This window comes from Centruroides vittatus, unplaced genomic scaffold (genome assembly GCF_030686945.1).
Source record: "Centruroides vittatus isolate TY-2023 unplaced genomic scaffold, ASM3068694v2 contig_221, whole genome shotgun sequence".
NCBI classification, from domain to species: domain Eukaryota; kingdom Metazoa; phylum Arthropoda; class Arachnida; order Scorpiones; family Buthidae; genus Centruroides; species Centruroides vittatus.
This window is the reverse complement of record NW_027121377.1, coordinates 2,140,143-2,165,262: the sequence shown is the minus strand read 5'-3', so window position 1 is coordinate 2,165,262 and position 25,120 is coordinate 2,140,143. Positions and strand designations below refer to the sequence as shown.

The 25,120-nt window shown below is 31.8% G+C and overlaps 1 protein-coding gene across 1 annotated transcript; it reads right to left on the bottom strand.

Annotated features, from left to right (window-relative positions):
- Positions 1 to 18,806: 18,806 nt before the first annotated feature.
- Positions 18,807 to 20,551, bottom strand: LOC136970916 (uncharacterized). The gene is made up of 2 exons (XM_067265419.1): positions 20,325 to 20,551; positions 18,807 to 20,031 (listed from the first exon to the last, which is right to left on the bottom strand). Exons 1-2 carry the CDS (start codon positions 20,509 to 20,511, stop codon positions 18,848 to 18,850), a joined length of 1,371 nt encoding a protein of 456 aa, XP_067121520.1. The 5' UTR covers positions 20,512 to 20,551; the 3' UTR covers positions 18,807 to 18,847.
- Between the last annotated feature and the right edge of the window lie 4,569 nt (positions 20,552 to 25,120).

The following is a 25,120-nucleotide window of genomic DNA, read 5'->3' as shown; positions in this document are numbered from 1 at the left end:
CAAAATCCTCGCGGGCAAAGTCGCGGGTAACAGCTAGTGCATTCATAAAGACATAAATTATCGAAATGCGTGAGTTAGATCATTCGATTCTTTACATGTAAGACCATAAAAATCTTTAACTTGTTTCATTTGGGGAATTATTTGGATTGTTTCTGTTCACGGGTATCAAACTAATGACGACACACAACCGCAGTTATGAAAGGAATTGGACCATGTGGTGATAGAGTTATTGTCATTGTTCAAACATGTATGAAGAGAACTGACAGCTGATATATTTATGTGATTATGAGAAATAAAATTGTTAAATATATCACTGTTGCAAGTTATGTGTTCACAGATAGTGAGTAGGATATCTTACAAGCAAGTATAAAATCATACACGACTACTTTGATCCGTTTCAAAGTAATACCGAACCAAAAAGTGGCGGGCTCGACAGAGACGCCACGTCATGGCCGTTTATTTGTTAGAAAAAAAAATTAATACAAAGGTCATGTAACACGAAGCGTTGCTACACAATACAAATACAAAGGTTATACAACACAAATCATTGGTATGGGTAATGGCAGGAGAGAAAAATTTAACAAAAATAAATCAAAGAAGGGATGCTGCCCATTCGAATAATCATGTTTTATCCTCTGCTCCCGGAATGCGGAAGAAAGTAAACTTCATAGCTCCTTTTCCAAATGATTTTTATGATGTAAAAATGAAGGCGAGGAGTAATAATATTATTATTGTGGAAACAGTAAAGAATGTATCTATAAATAGTAAAAAGTAAATAAATTACACGAAACAGATCATCCCCTCGAGCTCTGTGGAGAGAAATTCGAATAAAGATTTGATTAGAAGAGTTAAAAATACCTTTATAAATAGTTTTTCTTCTGTGTAAAATGCCTTTAAAATATAATAAATGGCAGCTAAAGGCTATATTTTTGCATAACTGAAGTTAATTTCTCCTTTAAAAAAGGTAAATTAAAGCTACACAAAGGAGAGTTTTGGAGACGAAATATCGACTGGAGTTTCTAAAATAGTATCAAAATTTATTGTTTATCCATTCGAAAAGTGGAAAAATATTTTATAAACATTTTATTTTCATAAAAGATATATCTAGAAACATTGTAAACATTATATTCAACTGTATACTGTAAAGTGTTTTTGACCCTTATCTAGTGCACGAACATACGAAGATTTAAATTCAACTTTGAGACAGAATTCATTTTTAGTTTGTTCAGTCGACAGCAAAAACTCTTGGATTTGGTGAAAACGTTTGCTTTCCATCTGGAAACAGAAGTAAGTTCTTACTCAGCCTCCAACAATCCTTTGCAACCTCCGCATCTTCCGAACTCTTTACGTGTAAATCTGATGGTCAAGGGCGTTTCTTTCCATCATTTTGGCTGTGTAGAAAGATATCTAATGCTTTCTAGAATAAAATTTATAAAAAATAAACATCCTATTTCATAAAAATGTAAAATTTTTTGCAGAGTTTTGTATTATAAGTTAATCAGTTGGTCGAGTACGAGATATATTCTGTCAGAGAGTCAGGCTGGTTTTCGTGCAGGTTACTCGACTGTTGATAATATTTTTATTTTGTATACTATTATCTCTAAGACATTAAATAGGAAACGACGTAAGGTTTATACTTTTTTAAAATAGATCTAGCATCAGCATTTGATTCTGTTGATAGGAATTTATTATGGAGGAAATTATTAAAGTTTGGTTTAAATTTTAAGTTTGTCCCTTTATTGACAGAGTTATATAGTGGTTCGAATGTTAGGATTAAATAGAGGAATTGTTGTTCTCAGCCTTTCTTTTCTGATAAAGGTGTTAAACAGGGTTGTATTCTAAGCCCTATTCTTTTTAGTTTATTTTAAAATGATTTATTGACTTGTATTGATGATTCCGGCGGCGGTGGTATAGTTGTGGGTGGTGTCTCTGTTAAGATATTAATGTACGCGGATGACGTGGTCATCGTGGCGGATTCTCCGAGGTTGTTACAGAGGTCGATTGACCTGCTGGATAAATATTTAAAGGATAACAGTCTACAGTTGAATCTTGCAAAATCAAAAATTGTGGTCTTTCGAAATGGTGGTAAGGCTTCTAAGGCTGACAAATGGTGGTTCCGAGGTGTTCCAAATTTCGGTTGTATCACAATATAAGTATTTGAGTGTAATTTTTAAGGCTAACTAAGCTTAACTAGCCGAAAACTATTTATATACAACGTTTATAAACTATTTACTATTTATATACAACGTTTATACTATTTTCAATACTGAATGTGTTAATCATGTAATTTATGTACATCGATAAAATTCTATAATTTCTTTTTCGACACGTGGCATGTTTACGTAGTCATCCATTTTCCCCTGCTCTCTCTTGCTAGCGTGACTGCTCTCGTTGTTGAATTCTTTGAACAGCGAGAGTACTCTCGTATCGCTCTAGCAAAGGAAAAACCACGTGAGCAAGAAGACAGGGGAGGAGCCTTTGACGTCATCGGTTGTCCTGGGGCACGTTTGCTAGCATTTTGCTCTCGCAAAGCGCTAGTTTGCGGCGGCTCTAACGTTGTTTGCAAGTTCGCTTGAGGTCATGTTTCCTACCTGTTTCTGTCCTTTTGGTGCGATCACTCGAAGCGGCACGTGCACTGTAGACGGTCCACTTTCGTCAACGTTATAAATTGAATCAGCCGTAAACTTTTCTCTGTTAAGGACCTGCTCGTATTTTTGAAAAAACTCATTCACAGTAGTTTTGTTGAATGCTGTCGCTCTTGCAAGACTCGTTGCTTCATGTTTTCTCAAGCTAAGTTGGGGATAACGCTTGGAAAAACCGTAATAATAATTGTGACCTGCTTGTCTGTTCTTGTGTCAAGATTCAGGAATATGTTTTTTCAAATGGACTGCGAATTCATAGCACAGTTTCAAAAATGTTTCTTTTGATAGACCATAATAAAACTTGCTCGCTTTTAGGCAGTAATCTACAAGTAAAATTTCATGTTGGTCTGAAAACACGCGTTTTGTTTCATAATTACACACGTAAACGAAAACCTCTCTCAAAGATTCTTTATGCAGCTTCAACTGCCTGGACAACATAGATTTTGATATTTGTTTATGTTTTGCGGCTTTTCTTATAGATAATTTTCTACTCAAAGCCAGATTTGCTGCAGCCACGACCGATTCTTCTTCGGGATTGGGTCTTTTTATATTTGTTTTACTTCGCGGCATCTAAAAACAATATTTATGCACGATGACCAAAGTAAATGTGAAAGACATGTACTGTACCTAAGGACAGTTGTAGGTACAAATTCGGACTTAATGTTGAAAAGGTTATGAGTCATAAAAAACATATCTTATCTACAAAAATCTTTCAAATATCGTAAATACAAAGGAATATTTCATTAAAACATCGAATATTAATCACTCACCTTGCAAAAAATCAAATGAAGCAGATGATTAAATCAGATTTTAAAAATTACTTTTGGAGAAAAAATATAACGAGGTTTCACTCTTGATGAACAAATCAAAATGGCCGACTTTTTTAAAGTTCGTGTTAGTTATCAAATTCATCAAAAGATGTCGCTACAAGTGCTCTCATCAACACACACTTACAAGCTGTCGCCTGACTTCACCGCTAGAGGACGACCAGCCAACAAGTAAACATCTACGGGACGCCTAAGCCTCGCAGCAAGCGTCCAACCGACAATATTAAGATTAAAGATTAAAAAAAAATTAAGATTTACAACATATTAAATTAATATTGAGGTGTCCATAGGTACGTGATGTCCGTAGGTACAGTACAAGACTCTCCCCTACTGCACAAGCCACCGTCTGATATTATTAAGAAAATCCCATTAAGCAATAATACAGTACAGAGACGAATGAACAAAATGTCCGAGTATGTGGAGGTTCTCTAACTGATTTTTTGAAAACGACAGAGTTTTCTTTACAGCTGGATGAATCTACTTCACCAAACAGTGAGTCTTTACGTTCGCTTCATAAAATAGGAAAAAAAGTTGTCAAGAACTATTATTCGCAAAATACTTAGAAACGGTTACTAAAGGAATATCTATATTTGATGTATTGAAAGACTATTTTAAAGAAAAAAATATTCTTCTGGATAATATCGTGTCCATTGCTACCGATGGCGCTCGGGCAATGGTTGAACGACACCGCGAGTTGCTTTCATATTTGAAAAAAGGCGGTACCAGATGTAGTCGCCGTGCATTGTGTAATTCACAGACAACATTTGGTTGCAAAAATTTTAGTGATCGCCTTTATTGCTCGTTACAGTATGTAATTACAGCAGTTAACAAGATCAGGAGCAATACGCTCAATGATGAATTAACCTTTGTGATAAAAACGACCAAGATGTCAATAGTTTACTATTGCACACAGAAGTTTGTTAACTGTTACAAAACACTGAAACCGCTCTTGGCTTTATGTAAACTCAGCCAGTTTATTATCCAAGTCTATTCCTTCGACTGACAAGACCTTGTCCGTATCGCATGCAAATTTTTTCTCTAAATCCTCAAGTCTAGTTTCTAAATTAACAATAGTTTCGTCAAAATTTTTTACCCAGGTAAAAATTCTATCGATTTTAGCAATCATTTTTTTCCAATTTAATATTCTGGTTTAAATTAGTTTAATTAATAACGATATCCCCTCCTTAATATCCAGTTCTCCTTGAAGTAACTAAAATCCTCGTCTCCTCCAATAGGTCCAAGTGAAAAATCTTAGATCTACTATCTGACTGATTTACTGGGGAATAGGTCTTTTTTTAGACATGACGAATAATACAAAGGATCTTACCTGGAAAGTTAAATGAATTATTAATTATAATACGCCCAAAATCGCCGACCATAAACGCTGCCCGATTCTTTTTTATACAACATTCATTTGATTTTTATTGGTAGCTTTTCTAAGTTTTACATCTAATTAGTAAAAAGAACAGGAAGCAGAAAAAAGACCACAAATCATAAATGTAAATCTAAGTTAGAAATATAGTTTAGAGCACTTTCAGTCACAGTCAGGAAGTGACTGTGTTGTCCCGGAAAACATCTTGTTGGACAATCTTTCAAGATATGATGTATAGTCTGTCTTTTAGTAGTTTTTTATCATCAAAAAATGACGAAAACTACATTTTTACTATTTCCCTTATAAACTGTATCTTATTGTATAATATATTGCAAGTACTTTTTAACAATAAAACATTTATTATTAAAATTAATACGTTTATGTCAATTCCTTTTTTATAATTGATTTTTAAAATTGTACCGTTGGTAAGGAGCATCAGCTAGAGTTTCAAGGAATTGGAAATGCCTAAATCCGGCCTCGACTAGAGCCGAATTGCTTTAACTAATATCTCGAACGGACAAGTAGTTCCCTGGTTACATTTTCCCTTCTTTGATGACATTTTAGCACAAAAAAATTTCGTTTCAGAATACTAAAAATACGGCAAACGGCGGGTTGCAGTCACGTGACCAAAGATAACGTTAACTAAATTGTGATTGGTTAACCTCTTAACAGTGAAGGACGAGAATAGTCGTCCAAGACGATCGAGTGGCAGTGGTGAAGGACGACTATAGTCGTTAAAAAATTTTTATAAAATACCTGGACCATTTCGTGAAGTCGTAGAATTTTCACGAGTAGTTGGGTTCTCCAACTTTGTTTTGGAATATCCTTTAGTTCTCGAGAAATTACAATAAAAGAAAGAAAATTAAAATAAATATGAAATTTTAGACGGCCATCTATCGACATAAATCGAATTTAAATCTCCCGCCGTCATCTGATTGGTTAAAAAAATTAATATTCCTAATTGGCTCGCGTCAGAAAAAAGTAGGTGTGACTTCTGTAAATGACGCTATCGGGAGTGCACCGATGCAATCGGAAAAAGTAAACAGCCTACGTCATTAGTCTAACGGTCCTTGTCTGACCTACTTTTCGTAGAATCAACATTGGAGTAAGCTGTAGTAAAACGTAGTAGTTTATAGTAAAACGGACTTCTCTAATATTCATAGTAATTTGTAATGCTTGGATTTCAATTTAATAAGTATTATTTAGTTCAGAAACATTATAAATACATCATTAAGTAGGAGAATAACGAAAAACTTTATTTTTTAGTATAATACAATTTACAAAATCGAAAGTTCGTATATCGTAATATTATAAAAAACTACATCGAAACATACAAAGTCACCTAATTTACTTAAATTCAGTTCATTATACAACTGTAGATACTCTTGCCTTCCTCAGTTTCCTCAAAACAAAATTCGAAAACTTCAATTAATTTTATAAATATTTAAGCGCCATTACTATTCGAATTAACTGTAATTACAAATATAACTGAAAAATATTTTCGACATAAACCCTAGGCAATAATTATCAAAACAAAATTCTTCAAGTATAAATTTTTCTGATCGAGTAATATGTAATAATAGTTTTATCTATTACTCTTGCCATATTCAACTTTCTATGTTCACATCCATTTAGTTTCATCTAATTACACTTTAAATGTAAAAAAATCTACCAACAAATAAGTTTTCTAATAAAGATACTACTTGCTAATTAAAGTTTGTATTCTTCTTTGACGTAGTTCTACGTTTTAGCACTAAATTGGTAGACATGTCTAAATAACACGCTTATAAACACTAAATGCCATAAATGTTTCGAAATTAGAACTAGATAATTATATGCACAAATAAATTTACATGCCTTCATTTACATCCAAACAAAGATCAGTTCTCCCAAATTGTCGAAAAATAAATGATTTTCAACTTTTCTTTCTGAATTTAGAAATAATTCACAGTAAACTTTATGCCTTAAAATATCCATTGCAATCAACGCAAAATGTATGAATCCACGTAATAAAAAATTATCGCAGTGAACTTCGAAAAAACGAGAAACACAGAATTATTAAACCGCACTTTACGAAATCTGGCGCGAACTGTCGTATACAATAAACAAAACGAAAATGCTCTTGTCCAATGTCATCAGGTGACAAAAAGTTTCTAAATAAACGCTAAAAGTTTTAAAGAATTCTTTCACAAAAACCGATGAATTTAATTAATACACAATAACTAAATCTGTGTAATAAAGGTTAATAATTTTCCATTATAATTATGCAAATTAGATATAAAAAAGATCATCGCGCAAATTCTCCCGCGAACCATGGATGACTCTTACGTCATCTGGATTGAAGTTTCCTGCAAAATACTGAAAATTTATATATAATTATTTTACTAATCCAGTCAAATTTAAATAATATAAAATGTCTAGATCTGTTTAATAAATATTAGTAATGTACTATCGCTAATATGCAAATTGGATATGACAAAGATCACTGCGGGAAAACTTCCCGCCAAGATAAAAATAGCTTTCGGTCACGTGATCACCAAGAAATACGAAGAAATATGCCTTAAATTTAATGTTTGTGTACAAATTAATACATTTTAACTAATGTCATCGTTTAAAATTTAATGTTTCTGTAAAAATTAGAAAACTGTAACAAATTTCATCAAAGACAACAGAATAATTTTCAGCTCATAAAAACTCTACAATAAATGATTATTTCTTCGAATGACGTCGATATGCACGAATAAATAATAAATATGCAATAATGCTTTTATTCATTTTAAGTGGATATTGTAAACATTAAGCTATTTAATTTGTTTGGCTTTTATAATTTAGTTTCCGAATATTTTACTGTGAAATTCCATTTAGTAAACAGAAACAAAGACAAGCTATTAGTTATAAACAGGACAATAGAATAATTTTTACGTAAATTGAGTGAAAATACAGAAAAAAACGAATTATATCAAAGATTGGGACAAACAAGCTTACATCCCTAGAACAGAGCTTATAATTTGTTGTTATTTTCAGCCTGTTTCTACTTCGACTGTTTTTTGTTGGTAAAAACTTATTTTTTTTAAAATAAAAGTACTTTGTTGTTAGTGAAGAAAGATAAAAGTATCGAAATATAATATTCAGAATTAAAAATATTGATGTATGTCCATATTAGAAATGTATATTTTTTTCCAATATTAGAAATAATATCACGAAAAAAACATTATATAAATGAAATACGGCCATAAACAATTTTTTTCTGTCAAATAAATTACGGATTAAACAGGCTTATCTAGAAAAATTTAATCGCGAATAACTGACTTTAAATATACAGAGGATACAGTATGCTTGTTATGTGATAGTATTTGCGTTTACAAATTAACAGAATTTTCCTCTTTTTTTACACATTATTATGCTATAATCTAGAAAACTATGTTTAATAATAAGACATACTACAGAAAGGGTAAGAAAGGAACGTCAGTCATTGTAACTAATGTATTATTGAAAGTTTCATTCATATAGATAATTAATTTTATCAAGATACATTTCTCCAAAAAAAAATTGTCGATATTTATCGTAAATATAAGTAAATTTTATTATAATTTAGATAAAAACTCATTTTTTCCCCACGCATGGCTTCTTTCCCCTCCCTCTTACTCCTATACTTGGAACATTCCATTTCATAATTTGATGTAATAATAACGTTTAAAATGATTCTAAATAAAATATTGACACTTAAACTAGGTTAATATAGGCCTATATTGTCACGAGTCTCAGGTGTATTCATAAAAATGTAATAATCTATACAATAATACTTTCTCACATGCTCCATGTGTTAAAGTTTGCAGCTGTAATTGAAGTAATATATAAAGAAACAAAATGTTTATATTATCAATAGTTATAAAAGATATCTTATTTTCACGTAGAAAAACAAAATAAGACAGAAGAAACAGACAATCACACGATATCTCTATCCAGGACATTCTATAATTGATTTCAAATTTCTAATGTCGACATACATCAATATTTTTGTGTGTGTGAATATTATATTTCGATACTTTTATCTTTCTTCACTAAGAACATCTTAAAATATTAACTTTTTACCAACAAAAAACAGTCGAAGTAGAAACAGGCTGAAAATAACAACAAATTATAAGCTCTGTTCTGGGGATGTAAGCTTGTTTGTCCCCATCTTTGATATAATTCGTTTTTTTCTGTATTTTCACTCAATTTACGTAAAAATTATTCTATTGTCCTGTTTATAACTAATAGCTTGTCTTTGTTTCTGTTTACTAAATGGAATTTCACAGTAAAATATTCGGAAACTAAATTATAAAAGCCAAACAAATTAAATAGCTTAATTTTTACAATATCCACTTAAAATGGATAAAAGCATTATTGCATATTTATTATTTATTCGTGCATATCGACGTCATTCGAAGAAATAATCATTTATTGTAGAGTTTTTATAAGCTGAAAATTATTCTGTTGTCTTTGATGAAATTTGTTACAATTTACTAATTTTTACAGAAACATTAAATTTCAAACGATGACATTAGTTAAAATGTATTAATTTGTACACAAACATTAAATTTAAGGCATATTTCTTCGTATTTCTTGGTGATCACGTGACCGAAAGCTATTTTTATCTTGGCGGGAGTTTTCCCGCAGTGATCTTTGTCATATCCAATTTGCATATTAGCGATAGTACATTACTAATATTTATTAAACAGATCTAGACATTTTATATTATTTAAATTTGACTGGATTAGTAAAATAATTATATAAAAATTTTCAGTATTTTGCAGGAAACTTCAATCCAGATGACGTAAGAGTCATCCATGGTTCGCGGGAGAATTTGCGCGATGATCTTTTTTATATCTAATTTGCATAATTATAATGGAAAATTATTAACCTTTATTAAACAGATTTAGTTATTGTGTATTAATTAAATTCATCGGATTTTATGAAAGAATTTTTAAAAACTTTTAGCTTTTATTCAAAAACTTTTCGTCATGTGATGAAATTATTCACAGGTGCATTAAAATATGAATCAGTTCGTGGGAAAATTTTGTACAGTGCAGTCTGGTGTATCTGTGTTTCTGGTTTTTTCAAAGTTCACTGCGATAATTTTTTATTACGTGGATTCGTACATTTTGCGTTGTTTTTAACGGATAAAAGGTGGAAATTTTACGCTGAATATAGAACTTGTTTTTCAGAATATGCTACTTTACAAAAAGAAAAGTTGAAAATAATTTATTTTTCAACAATTTGGGAAAACTGACTTTTGGATATAACATATGGATTTACATGAAAGTATGTATTATTGGGCTACTAATTTATTTATGTTTATGTGTATTGTTGTACTGCAACTTACTTTGTTTTACTACGTTAGAGAAAGTAGGTCACACATTGGATTTCTGACATAAAACTGTGGGCTTTTTCAGAGTGAAGCGGACCTTCTCAATGAAGTGTGTTTTAGGGAAGTTATGCTTTCTTTTTCTGATGCATGCCAATTGTGAAAATTGTTTTTAAAATTAAATATCGGTCAATGACGATAACATATGTTATAAATGTGAAAATGAATATAAAAATATTTTTACATTTTTTTATTGTTTTGTTGTTTCTTAAAGATTAATTTATTTAAATTTATTATATGTCAAGTAAGTTTATTTACAAAATGCTAATATTTTAATTCGCTTTAATATTTCGGCGTAAATTTGAACAAGGAATTTTAAAATTTTAAATAAAAGATATACTGAAATTTTCTTTTATTTACAATGATTACGTCACTTCTACAGAAAGTAGAACACGAGACGACCTTCACCCACATTTCAGTCTTGGGGGAAATACCGCCAGTTGTAGTCATAACAACCTTTACGTCTTCTATTGTTGTGGATGAAATTCGTTAACTGTCAATTACATTTTCTTGAATTTGATTCGCAGGTTGGAAAAAATCGTCATTACTTAAATGCCTAAAACTTTAAAAAATTTTATAAAATTGAAAATAAATTCAAAAGTTTTGAAAAAATCGTATCGGATGGAAAATCAAAAAAGAATTTAATATAAATTTGAAAAAAAAATTTTAGCAAAAAATTACCGCGAAAAAAATTCATATATAAAAAAATTATGTGACAATAAAGAACGATTTTTTCTTTACAAGACGTAACTGTTTAAAAATTTTTTTTCCTGAACGGAAACGAGAAAAACGCGTGGGAAAATTCTTAAAAAAATTCCCAGGGTTTATCTCCACAACTAACTGGTAGAGCCGAGTCCGACTGTTCCACTGTTAAGAGGTTAAAGCCTAACAGCTATCGATAGCATGACGCGTCTTATCCGATTAACCGTAGCGAAACCCACTTAACAACGTGGAGCAGAAAACAGCGATTTGCAGAATGTTTGTTAAGTGCCTTTCGCTAGGGAGACTTGTCCAATTTCCCATGTATCGCTCTCCTTGAGGTATCAGAAGAGCTCAGAATAAGTCCCCAGATATCTGCCTTAGTAGAGTAACTTCACGCGTGTGCACCGAATGCAGGAGTTGTGAATTCAGTTCAGCTCCAGATGGATTTTTTTCGCGAAGATTTTCGCCTGGGCGTATCCCAGGCTAATGGAGTAACATTTGCACTTTTTGTGCGCGTTTTTAAAAACACTTTCCAAGTTAAATTTCGATTGTTTTGGTGTGAATATGCTCAGTAGTACCATGTGAAAAGCGTAAATTAAATGTTGGAAAACATAATTAACTCGGAAAAAAGATATATTTAAAAAACGAAAGTGTCGACTTTCGCATCTTTGACGATTAATAAAGAAAAAAACTATTTTGACATTTTTGGGTGCTGTTTTTTTGGAATATAAAGCCACACAGTTGCTTGATATTTTTCCAGACGTTGACGAATTTTGGTCGAACTATGGTAAAGTTATCCGAGTCAAAAGAAAAAGGAACCACATTTACGTTCCTCATCCCCACTAGATGGGGCAACGTTACCTACGTTACCCTTTTCAATTGCCTCTGCTGTAACTACATGCTCGTACCTGTATCGATTTAGAGGAAATGTCATTTCCACTCGGTAGGAAATTTTTATGGAAAGTCCAATTTATCGAAGACTTTTCCAGCTTAAATGCAAACTCATTTCATTTTATCATTCTTTTATTTCTTATTTTCTAGTTTAGTTTAGTTTAGTTTATTTACTTTACTTTAGTGTGATTTAAATTTATTTATTACACTTTTCTTTTTTATCTGTACTTTTCATCATATTTTTTTCTTTTTTCAACAATAAATCACTTATAATTTTTCCTTCTGTGACATGTTAATCCTCAAACTGCTCGGCCAGGCTAACTACATCGATAAACATCGTCTCGAAATTTTCGATGTCACCTATCTAGTGTATTTTTTATTATCTATTCTTTTAATCCAATAAGTACCGACGAGTTTATTTATTTCTTGAAGTTTATAAAGATGTGATGTATTGCCAAATATGAACATTTGCAAACGACATTTTAATTAAATCATGTTGTAAATGCGAAAAAAATACTGCAGAAGAGAAATTACTATTTTTAATTATGTTTAGATATTGATTTTTCTTCCAATTTTCATCCATTTTAATTTGGTGTACAAATCTATAAAATTTAACTATAACACGTCTGCAAGGAAAGATTATAATTGATCGCGCACAACAAACAAAATTATTTTTTAATATACTGTATTCCATGTGTTTTTATTTTTGTTACTTAAATCAACTACACAGACATTAAACAAATATATGAGGAATTTCTGTATTTTTACTTTCCCGGCTGTCACGTATACGCAAGATAGAAAATCGTATCAAATTTTACTTTCCGAGTTTTCTGCAAATCTCCATGTTTTCAGATTTCCTCAACTCCAAAATGTCACAAAATGGAAGAAAATTCGGTGGATATGTATTTATGTGACTGCGTGTATCGGATTCTGAATAGGGTATTATTAAACTTCGATCAGGACGAACAAAATCGTACCGCACCGGCACTAATATTCATACATACAGTTAAAAAAACCCCAAAGGTTTCTGCATTTTTGAATTCAGGGGACTTCGAAACGTCAAGAAATGCAAAAAACTCTGGGGTTTTTTTCTGTATGTATGGATGTTAATTTGTGTGTGGCACGATATTGTTCACTCTCTTTGAAAACTAATAACTTACGGGTTTTTCTCAAAAATTTCTGAAATTTTGTCGAAAAGTTTGTGCATTAGGGGATTGATGCTATTAAATTTTGGTGGTTAAAGGTCGACGGGTCGGGTAGCTAAAGGGAGGTCGTGTGTCGAACGTCGAGTAGAATCGGACTTTATGACGATTTTATTGGTTATTAGTAATAACAATTGTTTATAAAACTCGCTTCTACTCTCAAAATTAACCCTTCTGCCATGTTATAATAATTAAAAATATAAAATGTTTTAAAATTAAAATATCACAACAGATGGCGCACCAAAATTTGAAATGTTGGCAAGGAAAGTTAAGCAACTCCTTGCTGGATGTCTTTAATTTAGTATCTAAATTTATAAATAAGTAAAATAAAATTATTTCTTAATTTAATATTCAAATTGTGTCTAAATAAGTCTGATGTTTATTATGTATTAAAAGAAAGGCGGACATTTACAAAACGCTCCAGGCGGATGAAACTATAGCTACGCCACTGAATAAACAATGCTTAAATCACAATCGTAGTCACGCTACGAACGAATTCTGTGGTCACTCCGTGTGACGTCGTCGATAATGAAAGTGTTGTTTCTGTTTGTTTCCCTTTTCGGAAATTTCTATTATATTTCTTCTAATGAAGGTGAGTACTTTGTATTTTATTAATTAATCATTGTTTGCAATGCAGAGTTATCGAAATTTTCACTTTTTAAATATTATTTTGTCATTTTCACGTCGCAATTAAATAACGAAAAGTAATAATTGTAAAAATCTCTGAAAAACAGAATCTTTGTTTTTCTGAATATAAAATATTTCGTTTCGTATTCTATAAATTATAATAAACTTCGTATTGCATATCGTATTGTTGCAAACTTTCAAAAAGTAAAAACCTGCTGCGACAGCGTAAAGACAATTACGCTGTTTCAGCAGATTTTTACTTTTCTGGCTATTACACATTAACAGACATTAACAGTTTGCGATCGGTTAAAAAAATGGCCCCCAAAATTTTTACATTTTTGGATTCGGGGAACGTTGAAACATAGAGAAATGCAAAAGATGCAAGTTTTTTTCTGTATGAATGGATGTTAGTGTGTGTGTAACACGCTTTTGTTCACTCTCTTAGACATTTAATGATTTTTGTGTCTTTTTTCGAAAATTTTCGAAATTTTTCAGGAAAGTTTGTGAACTAGTGAGATAGATTTGATTAAATTTTGACGTTTAAAAGTCGGGAGTGAGCAGTAGAGGGGCTCATGTCTCGAGTAGGGTCGAACTTCATGAAGAATTTACTCGTTACTAGCGTGCGTTATTTTTACTTGTTGTTATATAAAGGCTACAAAATTTTTTGCATTTGTATACATTGCATTTACATTGCGAACAATCAAATCTGTATCAACAAATACGTAGTATTTACTTATTATATATCAAATAAAACGAGAAAAAAACAATCTTTAATATAGATATTTCATAGAAACCATAAAGTTATTCGTTTTCAAATACGCAAAATTTTAAAAAAGGTTAGCAAAGGTCAGTCTACAGAATCAATGGCATCTAAAAGGCACGAGTTGAAAGTACTAACGAATGTTTACAACTTTATTTGCAAACAAAAGCAGACAATGGCGTACGGAATTGCTGCTAGATGTCGTTAAAAGTCGTACTGAACGAAGAAAAAACGACGACGGCGCCTTCTTTCACGCGCGCAGTGTAAATGAATCATTCTCGATACTTTTGATTACAATAGTACTTGCTAATCACTTGAATTTTAAGTATAAAAGTGTTATAACTTCAACTATGAACTTTATACGTTTAATATTACAAAAGTTTTCTGATTATGCTCTTGTTATTGTTTTTGCTGTTTATACCGAACATTGCAATATCGGTAGCATCCACCATTGTAGAAACTTTAGGTTATATGACACTGTGGGGTGTCAACGTGAACATTTTATCTATGATGAGTCTGATATTCTGTGTTGGTTTCTGCGTGAATTATCCGGCTCATATTTGTTATGCTTATGTTCGTTCTACGTTCGAAACTCCGAGTGAAAAGATGAAAGACAGTCTCTATCGTATTGGCGATCCGATATGTCAAGGATCTTTGTCCACAATTTTAGGGATTTTGTTTGTATATAGAAACATGTACGCGTGCATTACATTTGTGAAAATTATATTTCTTATTGCTATAAAAACTGCATTTCATGCGCTGATTTTCATTCCGGTTGTTCTTTCTCTCATATTTTCTATTTTGTCTAAATTTAATGTTAAACTACAAAGTCTGGTAGGAAACAATAATTTCTTGTGAAAAATGAAATTCACTTTTAAAGGTCTAAACACTTAAAATCAACTTTATTATAGCAGTAGATATTATTTTAAACGAATAAGTATTATAAACTGACTTTCATTTTATACGTTGATAGATATTTTTATTTAAGAGAATAAATATTTAATGAAAACCGTTATAAAATAGTACCAAGTCAACCGAATGTATTTGTAAACACCTTTTTCTTTTTGTGAAACTTAATGGAAAATTCAAATCTTAAGTTACAAAATAACTATTTGGATACAGATTAATAGCAATACACTACGTAACGAGCAATTATTTATTGTGACATTGTCACAATGCCGGGATTTAATTTTAAATTATTAATTTATTTAATTTATAATGTGTGCTCTTCATCTGAAAGAAGTAGTGTCTTGCCCTGTATATTATACTTTTCCAATTTTTATCTGACGTTCATACATCTGGGTCGGCTGCTCTTATGGTTCCCCTATATGGTCCAACTTTCATCTGCCTAACACCGTTCTCTAAATGAAGATATGACAGGCATATAAACGGACAAATGATAGTGAGAATATACAGGTCTATAACTTTTCTTTTACTCCACAGGAATTGAGAAATAGAATGTAATGATATTATTCATTAACAATAGTGACACACCTATGAAGATTCTGAGGCTAGGTTCATTAATAATCATAACTGTACGTTTTTATATCTGGAATAGCATGAATTTGATTTAATTTTTGTTGTGTTATTGTAATAGGGGAAAAAAGTGATCACGTGACATAGGTGTCGCGCCTATCGATACGGTTGTAAACAAGCTGTTCCGTTCGAAGGATAGCTTACTTTATAATAATGGAAGAACGAAAATATTTTTTAGGAAGGTTAACAACGGTACAATTAAAGGAAGAATTAAAAAAGTACAATGCCAAGTTAGCTGGTAGAAAAGCCGATTTAATAGAAAGGTAAGTTAAAATAATCTACATCTATATTTTTATCGTTAATTATTACATTTATAATTTCAAGTCCTTATAACTATTACATGATAAGGCAACTTACCAGTATATGAAAGTTTTAAGGATAAGATTTCACAAAATGCACATTTTTCGTCGATAAAAACATTTAAAGATCAGTAAAGTTGTCATTGATTCTTTTCACATTTGCCTAACCAAAACATAAGGTCAAAACTTTAAAATGAAGTTTTTTCCTCTTGGAATATGGTCATGTACTGAACCTGATATATTATAACCAATTTATACCAGTATCTGAAATGTTAACTGTACCAATAGGTTATCACTGTAATTTAGAACAACAATCAACACAAACAAAACTACTTTCTATGAAGTTCTAAGACAATATAAGAGATATATATCTGAATCTTTTACCAAGAGAAAACAATTTTTGGAGTAATTAAAATAAATATAATCAAAATGTCTTTTTTATTGGTCACAAGTCTTCTTACTTGTTTCAATAATTTAATGCAATAAGACTAATTTCTTCACCAATAAACTTTTTGTACAAGTGAATTTTTGCCCGTTTCTTTTTACTAAATCTGGCATACACTATATATATATGCCATATTTAGGTGCTTGTCAATACTGTTCAGTTACCTTATACTGTTTATTTTTATATTATATGTAATATATTAAGGTAAGAATATAATATATAATAATAATTTTTGCCTTTCCTGTCAATGAGACAGAAAAAACTAAATAAAATATTGGTGATCATATGTTAACTAGTTATTAAACTTGTTTACAATAATTTTCAGGTTACTGGCATATGAGAGGAATCAGGAAACGCATAATTTTTCTATATCCTGTGATAGCTCTCCTGAACTCAAACTTCCTGATTCATCTGAATATAAGGATCTCTCTCCAAGTTTACAAATACCAGTTTTGACTATAGATACAATTAATGCCTACATGGAGATGTCAGATCAAAGAATGCCACTGTCTGCTGTGCAGATGTATTTTAATGAATTCTTATTAACAATAAGAGAAACAAAAGAAAAAAAAATTCATATTTTAAAGGTAATGTAAAATCTGAATTAACCAAGGGGAACACATATTATACAGATTTAGTAATTACAGATGATGGGGATATAGAAAATGCAATATGTGAATGTACAGCAGGTAAAGGGCCTAAAGCATATTGCAAACATGTATGTGTAACACTATTGGCAATAGAAGAATACGGAAGAACAGGCAATTATAAGTGTCACAAAACATGCACTCAGGTTCTGCAAACATTCCATCAGCCTACCCGCCAACATAAAGGTTCCCCAATTAAGGCTAATGATCTTCCATTTCATTTATTTAAGTAGAGAGGAATGAAAAGAAAACGATTGAAAGACATGAAATTTGACCCCAGACCATCTGGCAGTTTAATCTCTGATTATACAAACTTTGTTATTAATTTGGCAATGAACATGCAAAGTGGTTGTGCAATACCGATATTACAATTAAGGCAACCAGCAAACATGAGGGCTTTAGAGTCAGATCATGATTATTGCAAAAGCACAATGTCCGAAATGTTTTTAAAAGCTTTACATGTAACTGAAGCAAGTAGGGAGTACATAGAACATTTGGAAAAAGAGACCCGATTACAACGAAAAAGTGCAGTTTGGAATAAGGAACATTTGTTGCGTTTGACATCTTCAAACTTTGGAAAAGTTTGTAAATTAAAATCAGCAGACAGACTAAAATTGTGTGACTCGTTACTGTCAAGTAGGCCAATAAAAAGTAAGGCAATTTCTCATGGCTTAAGGTATGAAAAAGAAGCAATTGAAGCATATTCTTCTTTTGAAAATACTCCTGTGAAAGAATGTGGCATGTTTCTTCATCCAAAATACCCATTCTTAGCTGCAAGTCCAGATGGGCTTGTGGATGATGATAAAATATTAGAAGTTAAATGTCCTTACTCCAGTTTTAAACTTCCTGTGAATGTGCAAAATGTACCATATTTGGAATGTACTGATGACAAAATTACTTTAAAACGGAATCATGATTATTTTTATCAAATCCAAGGTCAATTAGCAGTGACAAATAGACAAGTTTCTCACCTGTTTATTTACACAAAAAGTGACTTCAAAGTTTTTATCATTCTAAGAGATGATAAATTTATTGCAGACATGACTGAAACACTAATTATGTTTTTCCATGAGCATTTTAAGCCAGCTCTTTTAAAAAAGATGTTCTATAAACATTAAGTTTATAAAATAATTGAGCTAATTGTTATTTTTATTTTACAATTTGAGTTTATGTAAAATTTTTCTAGATGGTAAATTTTTTAAATAATAAAAAGAGATTTTGTTTTAAAGATTAAAATTTTTTATTTGCTTACAAATTTACAAACATTTATTCAACTATAGTACAAATTTTAAAACCACTATATTACTTTGAATTGAAGTTCCATAATGAAGACCTTACTGTGTATGCTAGTATACATTCTTAATCTTAGAATTTATAAGCAGACAAAAATTTAAAAATACTATAAATGGAAAACTTAAATTAGGCTAGGGTCTAAAATGAAAAAAACATTATATACAGAATTAATAGAGCTAGACTAACAGTGAAACAAATTAAGCATCTCTGCCAACAATGCATGGTCTAAAATTGCATAACATAAAACATATAAATATAATTTCACTGCCAAGTTTGGTTACTGTCGGATGCATGTGTTGCCTCAAAATCTTATATGTACGAGCCATTCCTATAATACGTTCAATATGTATTCTTTTACTAGATATTTTTCTGTCTCGAGATAACAAACTGCTGCTCAGCTGTGCTTTTCCTCTCATAAAAGTGGGTGTATTTACCACAACATCTTTAGTAATTAGCAAGTCCTGAATGTTAAAACCTCTATCAGCCATTACACAGTCTTTTGCCTCTGTTATTTTACACAGTGAAGACCTTTCTGCAATCTGTCGATCACTTGCAGAACCACCATAGGCTTCTGAAACAAAACTTACTAGACCACCTGGTGTGCAACCTACAACTGCTTTTAATGTGTTGTCATTTTTATATGATGACCATGTAGCCTGCTGTGCAACAGGATTTTTTGGTTTGCTTATTTTGCATTCTAGAGAATCAATGATAACTCTAGTATTTGGAAATTTCATTTTAAAATCTCTAGGCATGTATGTATCAACAAGAGATCTTTCACTCCATATATCCAACTCTTGCCATTGTAAATACATGAAATTGATCCAAGTAATGAAAACGTTTCGTACTGTTTCTTCAGATACACTAAACATCCTACTCAACTCAAAATTTGCTGTATTCAATCTTAATTTTATTAAAGTCAAGAACAACTGGTTTGGCACTGCAAGTGTTACAACCTGAAACTTGTAATATTTTAAGCTGTATGCTGCTGGTCCCAAACTTTGTAGTACAAAATTGAAAGAATTGTAGTTCTCTAACCCAGTATAGTAATGTATAGCATTGTTGTCAAACTCAAATCTTTCAACTGACATTGGGACTTCAAAAGTATGGGTCTGTGTAGTTACACAGACCATAGTGCTTGCCACATTATTTTCAATAAGACAAGTAGCCTTTTCCTCCTCCTCATCTATTATTACTTCTCCTCCTATTTCTAATGTACCAGTATCCATTATATAGCATGCATCATGATTATCTTGAACTTTGCGTTCACGGTTTTCTCTTCTTGCTCGTCTGCTCGCAACCGAAGGTGCCTCTTTTTTAGACCAAAGAAATACATTTGGTACAGCATCAGCCTTCAGTTGTCTCTTTGCTGGGATGTTTCCTAATAAAGTAAAATAAATCTATTTATTTTTCATTTAGCATAAAGAATTAACAATTAAATCCATGATACTATATATATTTTTTATCCTTTGTTAACTTAGCATTAATGCTATGTAAGTGCTCAAAACTAGCCTCTACTGTTAGGGCTTATCACGCCTAGATATTAAAACTAAACAGAGACTTTTGATGTAAACATCAAGTATTTTTCAAGCGAGGTGTTTGAAGCTTCTTAATTGCTAATAGCTTGAAAAAAATATCGTACAGTTATTATAATTCTTTAAATAATGTGCTTACCAAAGATATTAATTTCCTTATACTGATCAGGTGTGAAGTGATTTTTACACACGAGACTGGATGAAGTTGGTTTCCAATTTGCTCTTTTAACGGCGTGAATCCATTTCTTTCGCAATGCTGGATTTTTTGGAAACTTGTGACCACCACTATTAGAACAATGTGGTACACAGCACCACGTACTTGGCATTTTTGAAACTTAAAATATTTATTAGATTTTCGTTTAAAGAAAAAACAAATGGTACTTTACAACCGACAACGTATCGCTTAGTCTGTTTACGACCTCATCGATACTAGCGCCGCGTGCGGAGTAAATTTCACTTTTTTCCCCTATTGATAGTCGTAATGATTATTAAATTGCACATAAAAATAGAACTAAATTAAAATTTTAAAAAATACACTTATAAACATGAATCTGTGGTTAGCTTTAAGTTGAAAATTAGTCAGGAAACATAACGCATTGATAAAATTCTGTTTTATTGGCCTATATTATATAATAAAGCGACATAAGTCGTTTCCTCTTATTTACGAACATTTCTTTACATATTTTTATCAGCGAATTCGTTAATCGTTAATTAAAAGAACGGTGTTATTTAGAGTCTGAGATACGGCTGTTTGGAATTTTTCTACGTACAACAACACTAACGTTCGATACATGTGTACATAATGCTCAAATATTGCACCCTGTATGGCAGAAATATTTATAATCAGTGTATAAAGAAGAAGCTTTGTTTCTGCTAGTTACTTAGAGGTTACCACTTATCTATTAACAATATTCGAGCCTGTCTCAGAGTCTCCAGAAAAGGGTGTTAAACGCGTTAACTACGATAGGGATGTGAAACAATTAACATGATTACATGTTACAAATTAGCCGAAGCATAATACTTATTTACAGTTGAACAGTGAGATTTCCGTTATAATGAAATTGTTGTCGATTTCAATACTTTGAACACCAAATGATAATTCGTTGTTGCTTATTATACAAAGCGATTGTAAAGTTTCGCAGCATTTTTGTGAAAATGGTTATATCATTTATATGTAGGTTCGTTGAAGTATGATGATCAAAAAACTGAACTGCTGTTGTTTGCGCATGTTTCAATAGATTAACGTGCACTGAAGTACAGACAATCTTCACCCAGATATTCGGGAAATCTGCTCCTACCAAGCCAATATCACACCATTAGTTTTCAAATTTAGACGAATGGGTAACGCACAACGTTCCGAGTGACCAACTATAGTGGTGGTTAACGTGGAAAACTGCAATAATGTATAGTTTACATTGTCGACCAAAAGAGTAGACCTAGTGCTCTCTGTGCCATAGCCTGAATGTAACGACACTCACTAAGGAGATTTAAAAATTAACTTAAGTCCATCTTTCAGCGTTCGAAATGCTAAAATGTAAATTATAAATTAGCATTTTGCATAAAATCGATTCTTTCTTTTAATTCTCTCTGACCACTTACTCTGCGCGGGCTGGTAAAACCCGATCTCCTTGTCGTTTTGGATGGGTTTGGAGGTCAAAAGCGAGTGGGGAGTGCCTCTATACGTGGACAGGCGTCTTCCCGGAAAAGAGGTCGACAGGTCGCCAGGTTATCAAATAAAACATTTATTTAATTAACTAAGGACAACATACAAAGATCGGTTACATGTCTATCGACTAGCTACTATTCGAGTATATGCGGTTACAAATTCTAAAAAGGCGGCTATGAATTACGCATATTCCGTTCTAGAGAGAGAGAGTGTGTTCGCAGAGTTCTAACAAATACCTTTATGTGAAACTGGACGGTATGGCTGAAGTATGGCGATCGCGGACGGTATGGAAGATCTGAATGACTTCTCTGACAGGATTCAAGTCCGAAGTATGGAGGTTGACTGGCAAAAGTACAATAATAACTTCCATGTGCTGACTCGCGCTGAGCGTCCATTAGCACGCGCTTATATAGCATTAGTGCGGGAAAGAAGTCTATTGTTGACGATAACTTGTAATTCTTGACGGCTAAGTGTCAACTTTTCCACCTAACTGTTGATAGTAAAGGAGACCTCTGCTCCAATTCTCTGCGAGAAGTTTTTTCTAATAGGGATGTTTATAACAATTTCGAACGGAAATAAAAGAAAGTTTCCTTTCATTTAATAATTTTCCTCTAAAATCCGCAGTCTCACACCATAATTAAAATTGACCAGCACGACTTTATTGTTAAAGGAAAAGTATGACGTACGGCGGCAAGCCAATACTAATTTGAAGTGAAAAGAATATAGTAGAAAAGAAATAAATTAAAAATAGGATTAAAAATTGCAATCCGGCATTGTAACGATGTCACAATAAATAATTGTTCGTTTTAATTATAATATATTGGAAATTCATTTTAAAAAATACTACAGGACAAAATTTTGTATTTTTAATTAAGTTAAAAAATTGATTTTCTGTCAATTTTCCGGTACTTTAATTATGTATACAAATCTATAAAAATAATTATAACACGACGTCCCGAAAAAACGATTAAAATCGATCGATCTGAGCTCGAACTGTCATTTACAAAGTAACTCAATATATATACGAGGTATTTTAGTTGTTTGTGTGCTAAAAATAAAACTTTGTAAAATTTCAAATAACGTTTAAATGAAAAACAGAAACCATATTAAAGAATAGAAATGATTAAATTACCGATATAATTTAGCACTTTAAATATATTCTCTGAATGAGAAGCATGGTTTGTTTTATTTTCCCATCTGTTATGAGTACAAATCAAAGGAAAGTATTGGAATCGTGTCAAATCTGACCGTTCTTTGCAAATTTCCACGTTTTTAGACCGGAACCTAAAAGTTTGCAGCTACGAATTGCGTAACGTTCCGGCTGTTATTTTATTTTATTTATAAGATAACATTTACAGTAGATTTTTAATTATAATAAATAAAATTGGCACTTTCTGAAACTTTGTTATAAAATTATTTTTATATTTTTAATCGGAAATGCAATTTGAAAACATTGTAAATCTATAAATTCTTGTAAACATCATTTTTTCTGTCTTTCCTTAATCTCGAGAATGGAGTTAAATAGATAAATAAAAAAACAAGACCAGATAAAGAAACCTTAGATGCTGGTGGTCTAACTAACTATATATGAACTTTCGGTTTGCACCGAAAGTCACGTTATTTCAATTTAGACATTTTCTCCCCAAAGGTGTTAGATAGACGACCGACAGTACGTATCGAAGCAACCTACTAATAATTTGAGAAGGAAAGCATATGTTGTAAATTAAATAAATTAAAAATATAATTAAAAAATGCAGCCCGGCAGTGAGACGATGTCACAATTAGTATATACTCGTTTATTATAAAATGACAAAAAGTGTAATTTTTAGGGCAGTGATGAGTTTGACAAAAATCTAAATGCTAGTAACGAATAACATCTTTTTAACTATGACCACTCTCAAGATATGAAACATTACCCACTTCTGTCCCTCTACCTGCGAACTTTAATAGCACCAATGCCTCTTAGACATAAGCTAACCTATCCAATTTCGTTTATTCATTGTTACTAAGATATTTAAAGGAAAAGATGTCACTTCACGAAAATTTTTTGCCTTTGTTTATTTATTTGGGTTCAGAATGTATCATACCGTAGAGATTTGTAAAATACTCGTAAGGTCAAATTTGACACGATTCGAATACTTTCTGTGTTTATATATGTTTGAGGGCTAGGAGACTGTCAGAAGTTAGATTACGGGAGATTCGGGTATGACCCTGCCACCAGATGAGTGTTGTGGGACACACCTTCAATTTTAGACTAGAAACGAGTAAAACTGCAAGGCCGTATTTGGGACAAGACTATGTCTCGGAGACTCACTACTAAGCGGGATCACTTCGACCCCTACGGCGTGTCTCGTTCTCATTCTCCAATCATCTTTGGTATCGCTGGTTTTCAGCACGATCATTCAAACTTTGCCGGCCACAGCCATGACCACAAAATCTTTTACGATGGATTTTCATTGAAATTGACCTATCGAATGTTGAAATTTCGCTCCGTTGCATGACGCCCCAGGTTGAATTTTTGTCAATGCGAAAATTTTCCCGTTTTTGAAAAGAATAATGGTGGCTATTGTATCGTTCGCAATTATTTTCTTATTTTCCACAAACGAAATACATATATATTAATAAATGTAAAAGAAAAACTAATTATATTTCGGAAGTTAGTTTTGATATAAAATTATAAAATTATAATGACGCGCCATCTAGTTTCAAAAATCCGATGATGAAACGAGATATCTCCAGTCAATCGGTCAGGGTTAGCACGTGGCGACCAGAAATATGTGGGGAATAACACGTGACAGGTAAACAGGTTTTTTCAAAGATTTGTTTGTCAAAATTCGATTTCACAATATTCGTATTTCCAACTTACCAACGAGCAACGCATGCGCAAATCTCGCACTACTGCCTGTTTGTAGAGTGTCGCCATTTTGTATTTTATTGTGTTTCGGATCTCGGTCCTCTGACTACATTCAAGTCTGGTTTTTCTTATGCGCGCATGGTTTGGGCACTAAACACTCTGTGCCAAATTTCAACTCCTGACATGTACTCGTTCATACCTCTAAGCTGATAAGACAACAGGCAGTACGATTTTATAAACAAGACAAACTTTTGTCAAAAACAAAAAGAGAAATAGTTAAGGTAATGTATATATATAATTGTAGACAGAAGTAATTGTCTACAAAAATATATTTCAAGTTCAAAATGTATTATATAGAATTTTCGAAAGAATCTGTTTATTAAAAGTTTGTTATTACTGTATTCTAATGTTAATA

What these genes read in the sequence shown, in the direction of transcription:
- LOC136970916 (XM_067265419.1), bottom strand. Translation starts at nt 20,511, where the DNA reads ATGCCAAGTACGTGGTGCTGTGTACCACATTGTTCTAATAGTGGTGGT. An exon ending in TAAGGAAATTAATATCTTTG is followed by an intron (nt 20,032 to 20,324) that starts GTAAGCACATTA and finishes TTACTTTATTAG; the next exon opens with GAAACATCCCAGCAAAGAGA.